The sequence below is a fragment of the Miniopterus schreibersii genome, assembly GCF_964146895.1.
Source record: "Miniopterus schreibersii genome assembly, chromosome: 8".
Taxonomy (NCBI): domain Eukaryota; kingdom Metazoa; phylum Chordata; class Mammalia; order Chiroptera; family Miniopteridae; genus Miniopterus; species Miniopterus schreibersii.
This window is the reverse complement of record NC_138109.1, coordinates 6,428,328-6,449,677: the sequence shown is the minus strand read 5'-3', so window position 1 is coordinate 6,449,677 and position 21,350 is coordinate 6,428,328. Positions and strand designations below refer to the sequence as shown.

General features: G+C 48.5%; 1 protein-coding gene across 1 annotated transcript; it reads left to right on the top strand.

The window, feature by feature from the left end:
- Positions 1-1,482: 1,482 nt before the first annotated feature.
- Positions 1,483-19,582, top strand: CA6 (carbonic anhydrase 6; the record flags this gene model as incomplete). The annotated part of the gene is made up of 8 exons (XM_081144342.1): positions 1,483-1,561; positions 3,940-4,119; positions 10,649-10,794; positions 11,433-11,525; positions 14,902-14,971; positions 17,160-17,317; positions 19,240-19,363; positions 19,449-19,582. 8 exons carry the CDS (start codon positions 1,483-1,485, stop codon positions 19,580-19,582), a joined length of 984 nt encoding a protein of 327 aa, XP_081000468.1.
- Positions 19,583-21,350: the final 1,768 nt, after the last annotated feature.

The following is a 21,350-nucleotide window of genomic DNA, read 5'->3' as shown; positions in this document are numbered from 1 at the left end:
TCTATGTGGTGGCCCTTCATCGGGGCAGGGCCCAGCAGGCAGGGTGTGACTTATCGGCAAAGACAGGACAGTGGGTTTCTAACTCCTGAAAATGGGGAAGAGAGCTCTGGGAGTTGAAGAAGTCCTTCATTTTTGCCTCTAGTCCCCTCACTAACAGACTGGGTGACCATAATAAATCACATCCTTTCTCCATGGAATTGAGGGGTCTGAATAGATTAAAACGCCATTTGTCACATCCCATCTGCTGCTTTGAGTATGATACACAAATTTGTTGTTAATCCCCAGGAGGGAGGTACATCATCAAATCCTATTAAAGATGGGAAAACTGAGGCACAAAGTGGGTAACTTGACAAAAGTCACCCAGCTAGTAAGTGGCAGAGCAGGGATCTAAGCACCAGTGGGACTTCAGAGTCCTTGTCCTTCACCATGCTGACTTCACGAGCCACCTCGCCCTTCCAGCACCCCTGGGACTCCAGGGGAAAGTCAGCAATGAGATGAATGAGGCTGGGGGCTTAGCTCTGTTCTCCAGAATAGGATGGTCCTTTGAATCTGGCCAGGGGACAAGACATCCACAGGAACACGGCTGCCCTTTGCCTGTGCCCTCTCTGGAGGGCATGCGAAGTGCTAGCCTGTCAGCAGGTGTCAACTCAAAAGTCTCTCCCTCGGCTAAGTTCAAGGACTGTTTACCCAAGTGGATGCAGGAGGCTTAGGCAATCCATTGCTCTGACACGTTTGGCAGTCCATTGCTGTGACATGTTTGATTGGTTTGGGTGTAGCAGAGCTCACCGCAGCTGCTGGAACAATGCATTTCATGGGGCCACATAGCGCCCACAGCAGCTCGGTGGCCCAGAGGCCCGCCTTGGGACGTGGCTCATGAGCTGGGGATTCAGGCTCAGTCGCTGAATTCAGAGTGAGGATAGGGCATGACTGCCTCCGTTGGGAGTCTCCATCCCAGGCCCACACATTGGGGTAGGTCCTTTCCCAAGGTGCCTGGCTGAGGGCAGCCACAGTCCGCAGCAGTGTCTGGTGACAATTACTGAGACAGATAGGAAGTACCAGGCAGGACCTGGCAAGGGTTTTCAGGCCCTGGCGGTGGCCCTCGCCAGGAGCCAGGGGGCAGGAAGCTCACCGATCCAGGGAAGCCTCCCATCTGCTTCTCCCTGCCTCGGGCCTTTTCCTTCCTGGTGTCCCCGGCCACAAAGGCTGCCCTGTGTGGCCCTTCATGTGACAGTTCATAAGTCAGGACATAGAACAACCAAACCTACGGGCTAACTGGACATGGCAATGTCGCCGAAGGAGATGGGGCGGCGCACGGCCCAGCCACGTGAGCCCGTCAGAAGGGCCATTGTGAGAGGTGGTGTTGTTTTAGTGGGTGCAGCAGAGGGTGGACCAGCCCGACGGTAAATTGTGCCTTCCAGTTTGTCCCTGAGCTTTTAAAAGAGGAGCTTCCCTGCACCGGCCCCCATTCCAGGCCTGCTCGCCATGACCGCTCTGCTGACACTGCCTTCGCTGCTGCTCCTGGGGGCCCTGGCCCAGCATGGGTCCGGGTGGACGTACTCAGGTAAGCCCCACCCAGGGGCTGCAGGTCCCCTGCCACCCCCATGTGCGGCGGGGAGCACCCCCGCCCCGAGGACCGCCGTGAAGCCTGGCAGCTCCCACGTGCGGCGGGCCCCGCACCATTGCGGGGTGCTGGCCCGGGAAGCCGCCCACCGCCTGTGCCCGCGAGGGCGCTGGCTTCCTTGGCGTTAGGGGAACATAAAGTTGCTACCAAGGGCCACCTGCAGCCCCGGCGGGCGGCTCAGCTGGTCGGAGCATCGCCCCGTGAACCAGAAGGTGGAGGGTTCGATCCCCGCTGGGGCGAGCAGGGGAGGCAGCGGATGTTTCTCTCTCTCCCATCTTTCTCTCTCTCTTTCAAATCAACAAAAACATATCCTTGGGTGAGGATTTAAAAAAGAAAGAAAGAATGAAAGCGAAGGGCCTCCTGCAGGCTCACGGAGGGCGCGCGGGGCTCTGGGGAGCTTTCTTCTCAGCAGTTCCTGAGATGTGGCTACCCCAGAACGTGGTGACTTGCGGAGAACCCGGTGACCTTTCCTGGTCACCTTTAGGCAGCTCCAGCTGCCCTCCCTCGGTTGCCACGACCTTGCAGACACTTGAATCTACCCTTCACTGAATCCTGACTCTCACATGTAAAACTGAAGCCCCTGGCACTTGGAAGGCCACGCCTGTGGTTTGGACACGACACACCACTTCCATGCGGCGGTACAGAGAGCGCCTGCCTCCCCCCCCATCTTTTCTGAGCTGCCCCTCGGGATGCGCCCCGAGAGGACGCTTGTGTCCACTGGCTGACGCAGGACCAGGAGCAAACATGGCGTGGAGCCCACTCTCTGCACAGCCACCCTCCCAGACAGGGGGAGGCACACATTCAGGGTGGACCTATGTCCTGTTAAGTCCAGGGCAACAGAATTAGGGACGCTGCAGGGAGACACAGAAAGTTCAGCTTCAGGGGACAGGACGCCAGCTCTGGCCATCCTGTCCGTCTGGAGAGAGGACTCCCCACAGGAGGCCAATGGTCCTGGCACGAGGGTAAGGAAGAGAGAATTCCAACAGCATAGGTCTTGTCCCCCTCAGCCCAGCCCGTCCTCTGAGACTGTGGGCCTTCAGAAAGCCACCAAGGGCCCGGAGAACTTCGGGGCAGCTAGGGCAAAGTACCCTTTGGGGATACTTAAGGCCACCCTCCTATGCTGGCAGGGGCATGGGCCAAAGCCTTTTGATCTTGAGCTGTCCTTGATCCTGGCATCCGCCTCTAGGAAAGAATTGTTTAAAAACTGGTTCGTATATTACACAGAGAAGGGCAGAGTGGACTTTCCTATTGCAAAACCAAGACACTGCAAAAGGCCCTGCGCAAACGTCCCTCCTTAAAACAAGCTGTGCCCTTACCACGCAGCTACGCCCCAGGGGGAAGGAGACTCCCCACGGCAGGGGCGTGAGCCCAGGGTCCACTCTGTCCACTATGGTTAGTAAGAAAGATACATTTCCTTACTTTGATATATATATAATCTTCACCAGAGATTTTTTCCATTGGCTTTTTTTTATTTATAGAGTGTAAAGGAGTATGGGGCGAGAGAGAGAAACATTGATGAGAGAGAGAGACGTATGGATGGGTTGCCTCTCACAGGTGCCCCAACCAGGCCCAGGGATCGAACCTGCAACCCAAGTACATGCCCTTGGCCAGGAATCGAACCCAAGACCCTTTGGTGCTCGGGTCGATGCTCCAGCCACTGAGTCACTCTGATCAGGGCAGTTTGGTATTTTTTTTAACTGTCTGCTCATCTTTGAACCTGGAGCTTCCTTTCTTGCCCTGAGTCCATGGATGGAAGCACCCAGGTGGTTTTTACTGTATTGGGAACCAACTGAAAAGGACTGGAGCTAGGAAGCAGGTGGGAGGTCAGGCCATCGGGGGTGGGGAGCTGAGTCACCGCTGGGGGCTGGGAAGGAAAGTGTGCCATCTGAGGAAATGAGGAAAAGGCCCTGGAAGCAGCACAGTGACGCCAAGCCCCAGGATCTCCCTCATAGGTTTATTGGCTGACAGTCCTTCAAAGGGAAAACGGAAGCTATGTCGTCATCATTGCTTTCAAAATCCTCAGCCATGTCCCCAGGGCAGGCGACTGCAATAGCAAAGCTAGGAGTCAGCACCCAAGCTCCAGATACCAGGGTCATGGAGTTGATTCAGATGCCCCGCCCGCCTCCTTCTGAGGCCCTGCTTCTGCTTTCTAGAAGGCAGATGGTTGGCCTTGACCCTGGCATTCTGCCTGGCCGCTGTCCCCTCACCCCCTAACCCCCACTGGGCAGGCCCTGCTGTGAGTTGCAGGCCCTGGCCCAGGGAGGGCTCAGCCTGGCATCACCCTGACCTGTGACCCCCTTGGCTCTCTCCTGTCTCAGGGGGGGCACTGGATGAGGCACACTGGGCTGAGGAGTACCCCACCTGCAGCAAGGAGAGGCAGTCGCCCATCAACCTGCAGAGGAAGATGGTGCAATACAACCCCACCCTGCAGGCTCTGAAACTCACCGGCTACAAGGCCCAGGGGGGCGAGTTCTCCATGATCAACAACGGCCACACAGGTAAGGTGGGCGACAGGCCCCTGACCGCGGGTGGTCACCAGGGGATCTAGACACAGCCTGGGAGCTGGAGAGCTGGCCAGCGTTAAGGCCCTGACATGAGGAGGCTCTTTGGAAGTCGTGCAGCCTGTCTTTAGACTCGGTCCCCCTGGCTCCTTCAGTCCCGTTAGCTTCTCCCGCACTCACCCTGACCCAGCCAGCGGCAAATCCAGGTGACAGCGGCAATGCTGCCGAAGCCACACTACCCAGTGGCCTGTGTGCCCCAGTGTGATCTGTGCCCCAGTCTGATTCTCCTCACTTTCTCCATTGAGTCCGATCAGCTCAACGTGCCCAACAGGTAGGCCCAGCACTTCTCAGAGGCTTAAAAGTAGCACTTGTTTTCTGTTCCCTCCTAGAAAGGGGGTGAAGGTCAGGCAGGAAAAGCTGGGTCTGAGTGACCCCCGCGTCAGAAGCCTGGACTGGACAACGTAAAATCCATGCTCTGCATTTGCAGGGTGTCCTGGAGGCCAGAAGCCTGTTCCTTTGGGTCCCTACCCCACCTTATAGCACATCAAACAGAAGGCACTCACAGCTCACCTTACTCATATTTCTTTGATGTATTTTGAAAGAGTTTTATAATTTAGCTTTTGAGATTATTTGGTTACTCTTTACAACTGGCTATACAACTGGTTTCCAGCAAGCTCCACACACATTCAGGAATTCTACTGAAGGAAAAATCCCTAATATACACATTTTCAAATGGAACGAAATGTCGAGTACCAAGTTGAACAATGCAGTTTACATGATGTAAATAAACATTATTAATTTTGATTTTCCAGGGTTCGTTTAGTATTTTGGAACCTAAGATATAAATATATATATTTATTTATATTTATATATTATATAATATATATTTTAATAGACTTTTTTTTTTAGAGCCGTTTTAGGTTCATAGCAAAATTGAGTGGAAAGTACAGCAATCTCTCAAACACTCCCTGCAGGCCCAGCTTAAGCCCCTTATGAACATCACTCGCCAAAATGGTACATTTTTTTTCCTTTTTTGCCAAGGATGAACCAACATTGACACCTCCACATCACCCCAGATCCATAGTGTGCCTCAGGGTTCACTCCTGGTGTTGCACCTTCTATGGGTTGGACCAACACGTAACGACACATTACCACCATCATAATATCCTACGGGGTGGCTTCACTGCCCTAACTGTGCTCCGTGCTCAGGTGACTCTTCTCTCCTTCCACCCCAGCCCCTGACAACCACCGATCTTTTTGCCGTCTCCATAGTTTGACCTTCCCCGGAATGTCCTAGGGTTGGAATCACACGGCGTATGGCTTTTCAGATCAGCTTCATTCACTCAGTAATGTCATTTAAGGTTCCTGCAGGTCTCCTCACAGCTTGATGGCTCATTTCTTTTGAGCGTTAACACTATTCCATTGTCTGGATGGACCACAGCTCATTTATCCGTCCACCTACCGAAGGGCGTGCTGGCAGCTCCTGTGTTTTGACGGTTATGAGTAAAGCTGCTGTAAACACCTGCGCGCAGATTTTTGCGTGGACATAAGTTTTCGGCTCCTTTGGGTGAAATCCCGAGGGGTGTGATCGCCGGATCCTATGGCGAGGGCCTGTTTGGTTTCGTGAGAAACGGCTGCACTGTCTTCCCAAGGGGCTGCCCCACGGGCACTCCCACCAGCAGTGAGCGGGGGTCCTGCTGCCCCCCGGCCTCGCCAGCCCGGGTGGCGGCCGTTCTCACAGGCGCGCAGTGGTGTCCCGTTGCTGTTCAATTTGTGTTTCCCTGATGACACAGGGTGTGAAGCACCCTGTCCTATACTTATGTCTGCCTCTGCACATTGTTCGGTGAGGTGCCCGTTAAGGTCTCTGGCCCATTTTCTGACCAGGCGGTTCCTTCTCTTACTGTTGAGGGTGAAGAGTTCGTGTGTATTCTGGATAAGAGCCTTTATCAGATGTGGAGTTTGCAAACGCTTCCTCCCAGTCTGGGGCTTTTCTTCGCATTCTCTTGATACAGTCTTTCGCAGAACGGAAGTTTTAAATTTTAATGAAGCTCAGCTAATCAGTGATTTCTTTCATCAATCATATCTTTGGTGTTGCATTTAAAAAGGCATCACCGGCCCGGCCGGGCGTGGCTCAGCGGTTGAGCATCGACCTAGGATCCAGGCGATCAGGGTTCGATTCCCGGTCAGGGCACAGGCCCAGGTTGCGGGCTCCATTCCCAGCGGGGGGCGGGCAGGAGGCAGCCGATCAGTGACTCTCTCATCACTGATGCTTCTATCTCTCTCTCCCTCTCCCTTCCTCTCTCTGAAATCAATAAAGACGTATTAAAAATAAAAAATAAATGAAATAAAAAGGCATCAGCATACCCATGGTCATCTAGGTTTCCTCCGATGTTATTTCTAGGAGTTTTATAGTTTTGCATTTTACATTTAGGTCTGTGGTCCATTTTGAGTTAATTTGGGTGAGGGGCATAAAGTCCACACCTGATTTATCCCTTTGCATGTGGCTGCCCAGTGTTCCAACACGATCTGTTGAAAAGACTTGGTTCCATTGCGTTGCCTTCGCTCCTTTGTCAGAGATCAGTCGACTGTAATTAGGTGGGTCTATATCCAGGCTTTCTATTCTGTTCCACGGGTCTGTTTGTCTGTTCTTGCGACCATACCACACTGTCTTGATTACTGTAGCTCTTTAGTAGGTCTTGAAGTCAGGTAGTGTCAGTCCTCTGACTCTGTTCTTATTTAATATTGACTTGGCTATTCTGGATCTTTTACCTCTTCATGTAACTTTTAGAATCAGTTTGTTAATATCCACAAAATAACTTGCTGGGATTTTGAGTGGCATTGTGTTGAATCTATAGATCAGGTTGAAAAGAACCGACATCTTGGCAATACTGAATCTTTTTATCCAAGAATATGCAATATCCTTCCATTTATTTACTTCTTTGATTCATTCATCAGAGTTTTGTAGTTTTCCTCAAACAGATTGTGTTCATATTTTGTTAGATTTCTACCTAAATATTTAATTTTGGGGGTTGATAATGTAAATGGTATTGTGTTTTTAATTTCAAATTCTACTTTATGTTTATATTTTTATGTGCCCCATTTTTATCATTATATTAAGCAGACATAATATTAAACAGATATAAGTTACATTTCAATAAAAAAGAAATTGAAGACACACCCAGATATTGGGACAAATTGCTATAAAAGTTTCTTAAGCTTATTCTCAATTTCTCTATTTTGTTGTGGACCAGTAATGGTTAGGGAGCAGTACTGATTCATATTTGTATTTTTAATATCCCCAAATACATGTTCATAGGCCCCAGGAAGGCTCAAAGACCTGAGGTCCTGGGTTTTCAGTGTTCAGTGGGAAAAACAACACTATTCTTTTGAGAGGCACTATCAGCCCCTCCACTGGTGAGTTCCTTGAGAGGAGGGACGATTCCTCATTGTCTATCCCAGTGCCCTGCCCAGAGCCCGGCATCAATGAGACGAATTTGAAGGAAAAAATTTGTGCGTGAAGGACAGACCCTGGAGAGACACCCAGGAGTCATGCAGGTTCTGAGCAGGTTTGGATCTTCAAAGGCTCTGCAGGAACAAGGGTGGTTTTGTCTTTTTTTGAAATAGTTTTAGACTAGAAAAATTGCAAAAATAGTACAGAGAGTGGCCATATCCCCTTGTCCCACTTCCTCTAACATTAACATCTTTACACCCTATAACCATACTTCACGGACACAACGTGCTTAACTACTCTAAAGACCTCTGCATATATTTGAATTTCATCTCTTTCCTGTTCATGTGCTCTTTCTGATCCAGGATCTAACCCGGGATCCCACACCATACGTTTCCATCCTGTCTCCTGAGTCCCCTCCTGCTGGGGCCAGTGCCTCAGCCTTTGACTTTCACAGCCTTGACCCTTAGCTGCTGTTACTGGAGCACAGAACATGCTCAGATCATGTGGGTTTTCTGGTCTGATAAGAACTTAGTTAATTTCAAACAAGGGGGAACAACCTCTTCTGGAAGTTAAATCAATTTTCAGTATCTGGAAGGTGCCCCAGGTTGATTTTGGGGGACAGAGATTTGGCCTCACCTTTTCAAAAGCACAGGGACAAGCTCAGAATTGCTGTCATCTTTCAGTCTGGCCTGTGCGATCCCGTTGATCAAACTTGAGGATCCAGACATTCCGTCTGCAGGAAATTGGGTTTTAACAAGTTCTCTGTTATTGCCCGTGTGGGGCCGGCTAATTGCCCATTAGAAAGCTCTGGCCTGGTCCTCAGTTCTCCAATCTCTTGGCACGGATGACTCTGAATATCTCCTTTTACAAGCTCTTCCATTTGTTTCCGTGTGAGCCCTGATTTCAAGGCTACATTTTAAGCACTGAACACAAAGCACCTGTTCTACCCAAGGGCGTGTGGAAATCCTGGAGGCGGATTTCTGCGATACAGACTGTTCCATTATGAATTTAATCACAGCTCCCGGATGCTTTAGACAAGTTGGAGGGAAAGAAGGGGCATTTGACAGGTACCAAACACCTAATATTTGCTGTGGGTTTTTTTATTATTAATATAAAAACACAACACACATTGGGTATTAATGAGAAAATAATTGTATACCTGCCTTGGATGCCTCACAATCACTATGAAGCCGAAGCAGAACCACGGCGCTAGAGGGGTTAGCATACACAGAGAGCTGGAGGCAGAGCCTAACATTCAAACGCAGTGTCGCTGCTTTTGCCCCCTCCTCCAAAAAAAAAAGTCATTTGGGTAAAGAGCAACACAAAATCAACATTGGTGGGTCACTTGCTGAATGCTTAAAGCTCAGCAAATCTGGTTGTCACTAAAATTGGATGTATGCACCATCTCTAAACACTTAGGCTATTTTTTTTTTCTCAATACATAGCTTAATTACATCCATGTTTAGTTGGAAAAAATGTTTAATTGTTGGTCTTCACAGACAAGAGTCAACGCTGTTTCAGTGTCCCTGTTATGCTTTATGTGTGTGTGCGTGTGTTGTGTACACATGTGGACACTGATCACTACACTACTTCTGTGTAACTGCCCAGGGTGGGCAGCATGCTCGGGTGTAAAGAGGCAAGAAAATTGCTCTTTGTCATCTGAGTAGAGCACAGCCTGGCCTCCGGCCACTCACAGACCCTGTTTCCATAATTTCCAGACGAGAAAGCCAAGGCTTGTCAGTAGATAATCAGCTACGGAGGACAGTGACCGTCTCTAGACGCTGCAGAACGGACACTCAGGGAAGCCGTTAACGTCCGCAGACTCCAGACACCTGTCACCGTTGAGATTAACAAGCTTGCCTACTGTTGGGGGGCAGGGACATGCATTGGAGGCCAAGTTTCCCCAAGTTTCCCTCTTCCTCCTGCAGGGCCAGGCAGGGATGACTCTCCTCCGGGGCTCTGTTAATATTTGCTGTGTTGGAAGATGGACTTGTTTATAACCATCTCCGATGGCTTTAAAGACCTTGCTAACAGGACAGATGCTGCCGGTCCCTTTCCAAGTCCTCAGTTATACCCTCGCAGATACTTCCCTTAGTCGCTCTCTGGTGTTTCGCCCCCATGTCTTCCTTTTGCTGGTTGTTCCAAAAGAGAGAGATTTCGCCAAGGCCTGAGCCAGCAAAGTGAAGAGCGGCTGTGTGACCGGCGCGACCTTGCTGTGGGAAGTCTGCAGGGCACCGGGCAGGGGGGAGCGAGAAGCGAGATCCGTTTCTCTGTTGGCAGGAGCCTAATGCTCCGGCTCATCCACTGGTAGTCACAGTCCAAGGAAATGCCAAGCCAAGGGCCTGTGGGTTTCCTGACTTGTTGCAGAATTTGGTCTCTTGTCCTTTGACAAGTTGCACCTGTGCTGGTGACAACGCTCAGTCCACGCCCAGTTCTGGGCCAGCTCTGCCCTGACTGATGACCAAGTGACTCTGAGCCTCTTTCCACCTCCCCTGGGTTGGCTCCCTTGTCCAAGAAGTAAGTGTTGAAGGCCCGCGGGGCCGCTGCTGTACATGGAGCGGAGCTGGCTGTTAGTCGGGCTATTTCTAGAAGGCTCCCTGGGAGGATTTTAACCACGTTACGAAGATGACAAAGACCTCACGTTGGCCTTACACGCAGTGCTCGCTCCAGGCAGTAAAAGTCATCAAAATAGCCCAAGTGACCCCGCTTCCCGTTCTGACACCACAGGCAAATTCCAAAGTGGCCTGGAGGTGGAGAGTGAATTCAGGTTCCCACCCGTTGGCCGTATTATTTCAGGGCCTGTTCCTTCCCTGGGGCCAGCAAGCTAGACCTGCCACTTCGCGTCCCGCCCCTGACCTTCTGGTTCTGTGCGGGAAGGTGCGCGCCCTGGGAGAGGCGCCTGCCCAGCCCGCTTACTCGGTACCAGTCGCCTCCTCCAGCGGGCGGCCCTGCTCGTGGCCGTCGGGAGTGCCGGTTGCCCCAGGAGCGAGCAGGTGGCCAGGGAGGCTGCCCAGCCAGCAGGCCCGACTCACCGCGCCGCCCGCGCCACTCACTGCCCCTCGTCCTCTCTTCCAGTGCAGATCAGCCTGCCCCCCACCATGCGCATGACCGCCAACGGCACCGAGTACGTGGCCCTGCAGATGCACTTCCACTGGGGCGGCGCGTCCTCCGAGATCAGCGGCTCTGAGCACACCATCGACGGCGTCAGATATGTAGCAGAGGTACCTTGAGGACCCTGACCCGGTCCGCTCTCCTTCAGGGCCCATAGTCGCTTCTCTTATTCAAACAGCCACAGAGACGTTGTGCAGGGGTGATGGTCATGTCAGGTGAGGTTGAGTATCTTTTTCATTCATTCATAACTACTCATTGATCGCTGCTGTGTGCCGGGGGTTCGGCCAGGGTCCCCACCCTCAAAGAAGTCAGAGCAAGGCAAGAGTTTACAGCCCGCGCGGGCGCAAGCTTCACTTCCAGCTGGGTTTCTGTGCGCTGGATTCTCCGGGCTCCCTCTCTTGCTCAGATCTGTCCTTAGGTTCACAGTAGCCTCCTGGGACAAGTGGCCATGTCCACTCCATGGAGACCTCAGGAGAACCCAGGGGCCTCCTATCATCCCTCTGGACTCTGCCAGCTGGTCTGCCTGGAGGGATGCCCTCAAATTGCTATATTCCCAGACCCCCACTCATGCTCTTTCCATTCTTGGAGGACTTTCTGGTCTTGATAGGTCTTGTGGTCTAGATGGAGGTTGGCGCTGTTTGTGTGGGACAGTCTGAGGCCTCGGGTGGAGCCTGTTTTCCTCCTTCCTGCAAACCCGAAGCACTCAGTCTCTCTGAACTGCCCTTGACCTGCCTTTCCTTGTCCCCAGATGCATGTCGTCCACTACAATTCTAAATACGGTAGCTTCGATGCAGCCAAGAACGCCCCGGATGGCCTGGCTGTGCTGGCAGCCCTCATTGAGGTAGGTGAGACGTCACAGTGCTGTCACAGGTGAGCGCCCACACAGGCGTTAAGGGCAGGCCGAGGGTCCTCCTTCCTGTCCCTCCTCATCTGCTCCTGGGCTCGCAATCCCTGGACCTGCTGACTCGAGGGAAGGTTTACTTTTTTCTAGCGCACGTTCCTTCCGTGCTATCAAACTCGGGGACCTTGGACAAGTTGACCTAAGAGAGCTGGGGTCACAGAGGGCTGACTGGACATCAGCTGGCCCGAGGGGAGAGGGGAGCCTGTGACCCGCCAGGTGGAGGCAACACCTCTGCGATTCTAAGGAAGCCTGGAGGGTGGGACTTACGGCTCCTTGGCAACAAGTAGTCACTGAACCCCGTGCCCCCCAAACAAGTATTAAGGCGAATAAAATGGCCACAAACAACCATATCAGTGCTCTGGAAATGGACCAAAGGCAAACAGCAAACGGAGGCCTTTATTTGTGAAATAGCTCGAATTCTGAGTAAGAACAATGATAGTCTGTGGACGCCCCATCCCCACCCCTAACTCGGCCAGCAGGGTCGTTCACCAGGGGAGGCTGGGCAGGAAAACTGGCGGCTGCACTGCCTGGGGCAAGGGGCTGACTGGATTTGGGGTGTAAGTTGAAAACTCATGGTGGGAGGGCTGTCAGTAAAAGTAGCAAACTTGACAGAAGACAGAAGGAAAACTCCCAGCTCTGATAGCCTGCGGAGCAGTCCCAGTCGGGGTGCATGGCAAGTGGCAGAGCAGTCAGGGATTTACTGAAGAGGTCCTGGAAATGAGAGAGCCACAGAGGAACTGTCAGCTTTCCAAGAGGTGGGAAGTAAAAGGTGAGGCCAGCTTGAGAACTGGCTGGACTTCGTGCTTCTAGACCCTCAGCCAGCTCCATCGGCAGAGGGTGCAGATCTGAGGGGCTCAAGGCATTTGAGCATAACCTCTGCTAGAAGCATTGACTGCCCACAAGCTCTGCTGGCCCTAGGTGGCCCCTAGGGATCCAGGCTAAACAATAAACACAATATTAAAGACCGAGCAGAGACCGATACACTCGGATGTGGAGGGAAGACGGCAATGTGACACTGGAAGCAGAGATTGGACTGATGCAGCTGTTAGCCAAGGGACACCAAGGGTTGCTTAGAATAACTGGAGCGGGAAGAGGCAAGGGAGGGTCTTCCCTGGAGCCTTCAGAGGGAGCGTGGCCATCATGGCACCGTGATTTCAGACTTCTAGCCTCCGGAGCTGGGAGAGAATAACTTTCTGTTGTTTTAGGAAGAAAAAACAAAACTAAACAGTAGATCAGAGACTTCAGCTGTTACATACTGCTGGGGAGATATATCCTGCTGACAAAGCCCAGGCAAATTACTAAACACACACACACACACACACACACACACACACACAAACAAAAACACCTTAGGACAATTTTTAAAAATCAGAATTCACATTTGCTACCATGTATTACCTAAAATGTCCAGTTTTCAACAAAAAAGTTGGGCATGCAAAGACAGAGGAAAATATGACCCATATTCAGGAGAAGAAATGGCAGTCAACAGAAAGGGGCTCTGTGGACCCAGCATAACTCTGCAGACAATGCTTTAAATCAATTGCCATAAATATGTTCAAAGGATTTTTTAAAACTACATCCAAAGAACTAAAGGAAAATATGATGACAATGATCCTAAAAGGGAACTCTCAATAGAGAAACAGAAACTATAAAAATGCACCAAATGGAAAGTCTAGAGCTGAAAAGTATAATAAACAAAATGAAAAAGTCCACGACATGGGCTCAACGCAGATTTGAGGCTGCAAAAGAAAGAATCGGTGCATTTGAAAATAGACCAAATAAATTATTCAACTTGAAAAACAAAGAACAAAGAAAAAAGACTGAAGAAAAACAAACATAGCCTTAGAAACTCATGGGGACAAGATCACACGTCCCAACATATGTGTAATGGGAGTCCCAGAAGGAAAGGAGAGAAAGTGGCAGAAGAAATGTTGAAGAAACAGTGGCCAAAAGCCCCCAAATTTGATGAAAAACATTAATGTACCAGGCCAAGAAACTCAACAAACCCCATGTCTGATAAACACCCAGACACATCCAAGTCAAACTGCCAAAAGCAATGAGAGAAAAAGAATGTTATATACACAGACTGACGGTACAATTAACGGCTGACTTCTCATTAGAAAAAAGTCACCAGGAGGCAGTGGAATGGCTGTCAACCAGGAAGCCTATATCCTAAACCACTCTTCAAAAATGGGGCGAAGTAAAAGACATACCCAGGTAAACAAAACCCGAGATAATTGCTAGCAGATGGGTCTTATAAGAAATATTAAAAGAAATCTTACCACTGAAAGAAAATGACACCAGACAGTAATTTGAATCCACAGAAAACAATGAAGGGGGCCAGAAGTGGTAGGTCAGTGGGTAAATACAGGGTGTCCCCCAAAAATGTATACACACCTTAAGCAATTATTAATTCCAATGGGTTAAATTGGAAAAGAAACATCGATTGAGCTATCAGCTGTTAAAGTGTGTGTCGATTTTTGTGTGTGATACCCTATACAAAAGACCATCTATATATATTAGTATATATATTAGTATATGTCTCAAAATAACTTAAAGCAATAATAAACCAATGTATTGTTGGCTTTATAATATATGTAGATGTAATTATAGGTGATGAAAGATGTGGAAGAAGTAGAGATATATTGGAGCAAAGTTGTTAGATTTTATTAGTTAACTTAGTATCCACCTAAGTTGTATATTGTAATCACTATGAAAATAAGCAACCCTAAGAAAATAACTAAACATGATTAAATTAGAAGTATTTGTTGAGCACAAAAGGTGGAAGAGAGGAACAAAAAAAGGCATGACACAGTTAGAAAATAAATAGCCAGTGGCAGTTATAATCCCAGAAATTTGGATTTATACACCACGGAAAAATTGGATCAACTCCATTGACTGGAAAGAACCATGAAAATAGACCTTTTCCACCAAAAGCAACTTTTCTGACTTTAAAAAAGTCAACTCATATAAAAAATGAAGAGCATCCTGGCAGTAGGCAGAACTGGAGCAGTCAGGTCCTGATAGGGTCACCGGGGATAGTCTAACAGTGACCTCTGGCTCTTCTCTGAGGGCATCACCAGTCACCAAGAAGTTGCCAAAATGTTTCAGAGCTTGTCTGCCTGGGAGAGACTAGTCAGCCAGGCAGTCGCTCGCAAAGAACAGCCAGATTGTCCCCCAGCACAACTTGGGGCATGGATGGCTGTCCCCTCCCAACCCTTGGCTCTGCCCAATCAGCCAGAACACCGGCAGGTGGATCAGTGGGGACAGGCCACAGTTTCCTCCCACTTAGGTTACTGCTCTGTTTCTCTTGCAGATCAAGGACTATTCTGAAAACACTTACTACAGCGACTTCATTTCTCACTTGAAAAACGTCAGGTACACAGGTAAGGGAAGCCAGCAGCAGCTGCAGGAGGAAAAGGAATGAGTGTGAGGTGGGGACGGGGCAAGGAAGGGTGGCGCTGGCAGGGAGGGTGGCAGATAGCCCTGCGAGTGGTGGGCACCCTCCTTGTGCGAAGTCTCTTTTTCCAACAATTCCTGCTGCTGGCTCAGGCCTCGAACCCTCTGAGAAACCTGCTCATAAACTACCTGTCGTTCCCACCATTGGGACTTCTGGGTGGCCAACGCTATTTTCACTTAAGTGACTCTCACCTCTGGCCCCAGCTGGAAGAATGATCCTGGTCCCTAGAGAGAGATGCCATTTTTAGGGTCAAGCCAGGAAAATTGCAAGATGGAAGCCCCTTGTCATTGTGCCTAGACACGCAGACACGGGAGCTGGTCTTCCCTCCCCGTCTCCAGAAGGCCAGTTCTTGTCGGAGGGATCACCTACTCCCATGGTCAACCCTTGACCTTGAGCAATAACCACATCAGCTTTGAGGCCCTGGTTTTGTGTATCTCACTTTGGCCACGTCTCCAAGACTCCGGTTCCCTGACTCCTGTTCTCACCCCTTCCCCAGCTCCCCTGGCCTCCTCCATGGGCCTCTCATCTCTCTTTGCCAGGCTGGGAGTCCGCAGGATTGTTCTGACAGCCCAGCAAACGCTCTGCACACCCTCGGCCCTTTATACCCCCGCAGGCTCACCTGCCAAGGCCCCAGAACAACTCGCAGCCAAATGGCTGAATGTGGCTGGACAGAAACACAGACATCTAACTGGCATTATTTTTATTCATAGCTACAAATACGGACAGGTACCAATACTGCCCAGAAATCTTAAACTACCACTCTAGGCGTTTCTTTTCCCTCTCCAAAATGATCACCTCGCGTTTCCTCCTCTGCCCGGGCCTCAGCTTCTTGCCTCTTACTCATCGAGAAGAAACTCACCTTCTCTCACCTGCCAGCACCGACCAAACTCCATGTCCCCACCTCTGTTACACCTCTGTTACCCTAATCCTGCCCACCACCACCCTCCACGCGAGCGTGACCCCTCATTCCAGGGCCTTTTCTCACCCCCTCCCCTCTCTCCTACATCACTGATTTCTTACCCTTCATTGGATTATTCTGCTCAGTGCACAACTCTGCTCCAATACGTCCCACCTCAAAACACAAACAAACAAAAGCGTCTCTTGGCCCCACCATTACCCCCAGCTTCCAAAGCATTTTCAGCTCCCCTTGAGAGAGTCATCTAACAGTCCTGTTCCCTTTTCTTGTCCACCCCAAGCTGGCCCCGCCACTTCCCAGAGCCTTCAAGGTCACCCCTGTTGTCAGATCTACTGGCCAATTTTCTCTTCTCTTAACCTTAAAACAGTGACCCATTACACACGGCTCTCGTGCAGCAATGGGTGTGGGTGCTGTGGGGGCTTCAGATGCCCTAGGGACCCCTCTCCTGCATCCCACCTGTGGTCGAGCCTGGTTCCCACGGGCATGGCAGGAAGGGCTCAGGACCAGGCGCCCGAGCCTGGACCCCTGCTTGGTTCTGATTCCACCTTTCCAATCTCTATCCACCCACTTTTAAATGAGTCCAAAGCAAAGAATTTTGTTCCTTCTTTGAGGCCACTTACCCAGAAGCCACTAGGAGTCATAGTTAATTTCTTACATTTATCATAAGGCACATCCTCGGCCTAACAATGGCGACAATGACAAAGACAGTTACACTGGAGTACTTTCCCGTACGCTGGTTCCAGGCCAGCGCTTAACAAGCACATTCCCCTGCACCCCAGCAATCCTACTGATTGTTCCCTTGTTACAGACGAGGAAGGGCCGGGGGGGTAGCTGAGGTCTCTGCTCTTCACCCCTTCCAGGAAGCAGAAAACTGGGGAAATGGTTCCCAATAATCAGCTTCTATGTTCTTCGGCTTAGATCAGGAGATTTGAATGTGGTGAGGTCTGAGCCTGAGCTGTCCTCCCAAGGGGCAGCAGCAGTCTCTAACATTTCTTTTTTAAAAAAATGTGTTTTTATTGATTTTTTAGATAGCGAGGAAGGGAGAGGGAGAGATAGAAACATTGATGTTTCAGCGATCGGCTGCCTCCTGCACACCCCCTACTGGGGATCAACCTCTTGGTCCACAGGACAACACTCAATCCACTAAGCCACACCAGCCAGGCTCTAACATTTCTCTATCTGTTGTCCCCTCTGTTAGGACAAACCACAGTTCTGAATGACCTTGATGTCCAGGACATGCTGCCCCCAAACCTCCGCTACTACTACAGCTACAAGGGCTCGCTCACCACTCCTCCCTGTACGGAGAATGTCCAGTGGTTTCTGTTGGCAGACTTTGTCCAGCTCTCCAAGGCACAGGTAATGCGTGGCATCACTTCACCAAAGGCTCCCCTTCTGATTGCCTGGTTAACAAGAGTGCTCCCCCAAATCTCACACAGTGCCAGCTCCTGGGCTCCTATGGTATTTTCCATGTACAGGGCTGCTGTGCCTCACCCATACTGCCATGGGTGGTCTTACTAGTGCTGTGGCAGAGATGGGCAGACAGGCATCGCAGCATCCAAGGAACCATAGGTGATGTAGCAAAAGAACAAGGGGAGCCTAATCCAGGTCATAGAAGAGTTGCATAGTGAAGGCACATATTCATTGAGTGCTGCTCTCGGAAGCAGTGTTCTAGGCCCTTGAAATACAAAATCCCTGTCCTCATGGAGCTTACATTCTAACTTCAGCAATGGCTTGTGCAAGAAGGATGGCTTCATATTTAGGTCTTCACCATGCTAAAATATCTGGAGCCTTTTGAGGAGAAGAGCCATATCAGTCACCTCTTGTCCTCCAGCATAGCACAGGCACAGAAATATTTGTTGAGTTAAATAAAGGACAGAGGTACTGCGGTCGCAAAGCAAAGGTGACTTTTCCTTTTGGGTGATATTCTTCCTCAGAAAAAAAAAAAATTTCTTTTTCTTAAACTTTTCATTTCCCTACTCCAGGAAAAGGTGGAAAGACCCGTATTCAAGGATACCTATACACAAAAATGTTGCCAACCAGGCTGGAAGTGCCCCAGATACCTAATAGGAGCAAATGTAAATTATCTCAGGAAAAGTGCACCTTAAATCCATATGTTAAAGAATTTCCACAAAGCTACCTGAAATGAGCTCAATTAGAAATAAAATTGCAAAAGGCACAAGGAAAAAGACTCTATGAGTGACTGTCAACAGAAATAGACCTACAAAGTTTTCAGATAGTAAAATTATCAAACAATTAATATAAAATAAGAATGCTTACATGTGTAAAATGCATAATATATATAAACATATTTAGTATATTTACTGTGAGGTTTAAATATGAGAAAAGAACAAAAAAGTATAAAAATGACCAAGTAGACTTTAAAAAATAAATAGAATTTCTAGGAATGAAAAGATAGTAACTTAAATTAATGCCACAATGAATACATTTAATAGCATGTTAGACACAGTTCAAGAAAGAATTAGTAAACTGGAAGACAGAGTTGAGAAAATTACCTAAATGAAGCACAAAGAGAAAAAGAGGTGACAATATGAAAAAAGAAGTAAAGAGACAGAGAATATAGTGCAAAGAGCTAACAACTACCTGGTTGAAACCCTAGGGGAAGAGAGGTAACATAGAGAAGAGGTACAATTTGAAAAATATTGGCTGATAAATTTTCAGAAGAGTTTAAAGACACCAAGTCATCTATTCAGGAAGCCCAAAGAGTCAATGTAAATTAAAAAAACAAAAACCAAACAAACATTAAACACATCACAGTGAAAACACAAAATATTAAAGAAAAAATTTAAAAATTAGCCAGAGAGAAAAAACAAATTATCATTAAAAGAGCATTATTATACCGAGAGATGACTCAACATAGCAACAGTGAAAGTCAGAAAGCAGTGAAATTGTATTTTCAAAGCACCAAGAGAAATGACTAGCTGATCTAAAATTATACATGTAGCAAAAAATGTCTTTCAAGCTTGTAGACAAAATACAGACATTTTCAGAAAAACAAAAATTAAGCTTGTTGCTTGATATGTCTGTTTACGTCTTTCTCTCATTTCTATTGTTGACCAAATACTCATAGAAAAAGATGAAGAAAGGTTTTTGGAGGAATAAGTGGATGAAGATCTTCTGCCTGACATGCAGCACCCAAAACCTCCTCTGGGCTTGAGATCTCACAGTCAGAGTTACATAAACCCAAGATCTAGTCCAATTTCTAACTAAACTCACTCACTGTCTCTTCCTCTCCATAATTCACTTCTTGTTGACTACAGGTCTGGAAGCTAGAGAATTCCTTACTGGATCACCAGAACAAGACCCTCCACAATATTTACCGCAGGACTCAGCCCCTCAACAACAGAGTGGTGGAAGCCAACTTCATGTATCACCCTAATTATCGTAAGATCAACTCTTATTTATTCTTTGTAATTTGTTGACACCTGTTTTCTTACTTCTCTGGTGGACCTATCTCTTCTGACAATAGAAAGGGAAGGAGAGGCATCTAAGCAGCAGGAGGCTCACATGGATCAATTTGTACAGGCCATGGTAAAGGGGGTGACTCACAGTCCAGGCAGTGATGCCAGTGAGTACAACAGAGGAGTCAATGAGGATGGGTGACTATATGATTTACTATTTACCTGGTCCTGGCCAGAGATAGTAGGAGCAAGATGTCAGCAATATCCAGACACTCCCATAAGAATGTAGGCTCAAGTTAACCTTATTTGACTCAACCTGAGTTACTTCCCACACACTTTTCTCTTGGTCAGTAGCCCAAGCCCATCTCAACTCCTCCTATATGTTCCCTCAAGGTAGGGTCAACCAGACCACGTATTGATCTACATTTACTTGGGGGTCAAGCCCTGATACCATGGTGCTGGGTGTAGGTATAGCAGTCCAACTTCCCCTGGAATCACTAATCCACTGGGTCAGGCTCCATCTGTGTTCTTGGCTAACCTCATCTCTGTGATTATAAGAATATAAATACTCTGCAATTCTCCCACCTTTATTTTTTGTCTGCTTCTCTGACTCTACAGTCTATTTCTATTGACCATTCCTGACACTTTTACAACCTCTAACACCATGGAATCGGTCTCCAATCATTATTACCCTACCTTTACATGTCTCTTTTAAGATTTTTAAATCTCCATACATACCCCCCAAAATAAAGACCCATTATGCTTTTCTCCCCATGCTTCCTTCCTGGTTCATGTATCAATTTCCTTTGCATCAGTTTGCCCCTCAATACAATACCAAGAGAGAACATAACGATACCAGCTATCATTTCCCCATATTATACTATATGTGAGATTAACAGTAATGATCCCTTTTTCAAAATGGTGACATCTTCCTAAACAGGGCCAGTTGCTAGCAGGCCTGCCTCCTTGTACTAACTTTGCCATGTTCCTATTTTCCCAAATAAAATTTTATACTATTCTTTTTTTTTTCCAATCCTCACCTGAGGATATGTCTTTATTAATTTTAGAGAGAGAGGAAGTGTGTGTGAGGGAGAGAGAGAGAGAAAGAGAGAAACATCAATATGAGTGAGAAACATCAATGGGTTGCCTTTCATATATACTGACCAGGGATCAAACCCATGACTTAGGTTATGTGCCCTGACTGGGAATCGAACCAGCAACCTTTTGGTGTACGGGACACTGCTCCAACTAACCGGGCCACCCGGCCAGGGCTACACTATTACTGCAATAGGCACAGATTGTAGTTTACCATATGCCACATCTCAAATGCTTTGTCTACTTGGCAGGGGTGGGGGTGTCACTCCAATGTACCCTCATGAAGGAGCTCAGATGTTCCAGATACAAGTACCTCTAGGCCACAATGCTCCGTGTTGCTGTTTGCCTGTAGGTCCACTATGGCCCTTCTGAGTCTCATTGCTTAGGATGATTACTCTAACTCCCAGGAGATAGTAAGAAGGATCTGAATGATGGCCTGACTTTGCTGATAAGAGGACAGAGAACTTGGCATCACCCCCTCCACCTGTCCTCAGGCCCAGACTTCTATGTAGCAGTAGTGACTGTCTCCAGTCAAGCCGGTTGGGTGACCCATGATCTATCTCATAGTTCTACATCTCATAGTTCTATAATGTGACCAAACTGTCAGTGAGGAATGACCTCAGAAACCAAGGTCAGTTCCAAAAACAAGACAATGGTCACATACAGACCTCTGGCAATTTGTTTATTAGAAAACACCTATGTACCCTAAGTAAGGAGGGGCTACTGGACATCCCATGAGAAACTAAGATGTGAGAGTGGAACCACCCAAGACATGTCACCCCTTGGATTTTGGCAGCTTGCAAGCCTACATTCAGACACAGCGAAGATGCTGGAAGCCAACTGGGTGGACACGTGGGCATTCTGGGGAACCAAAC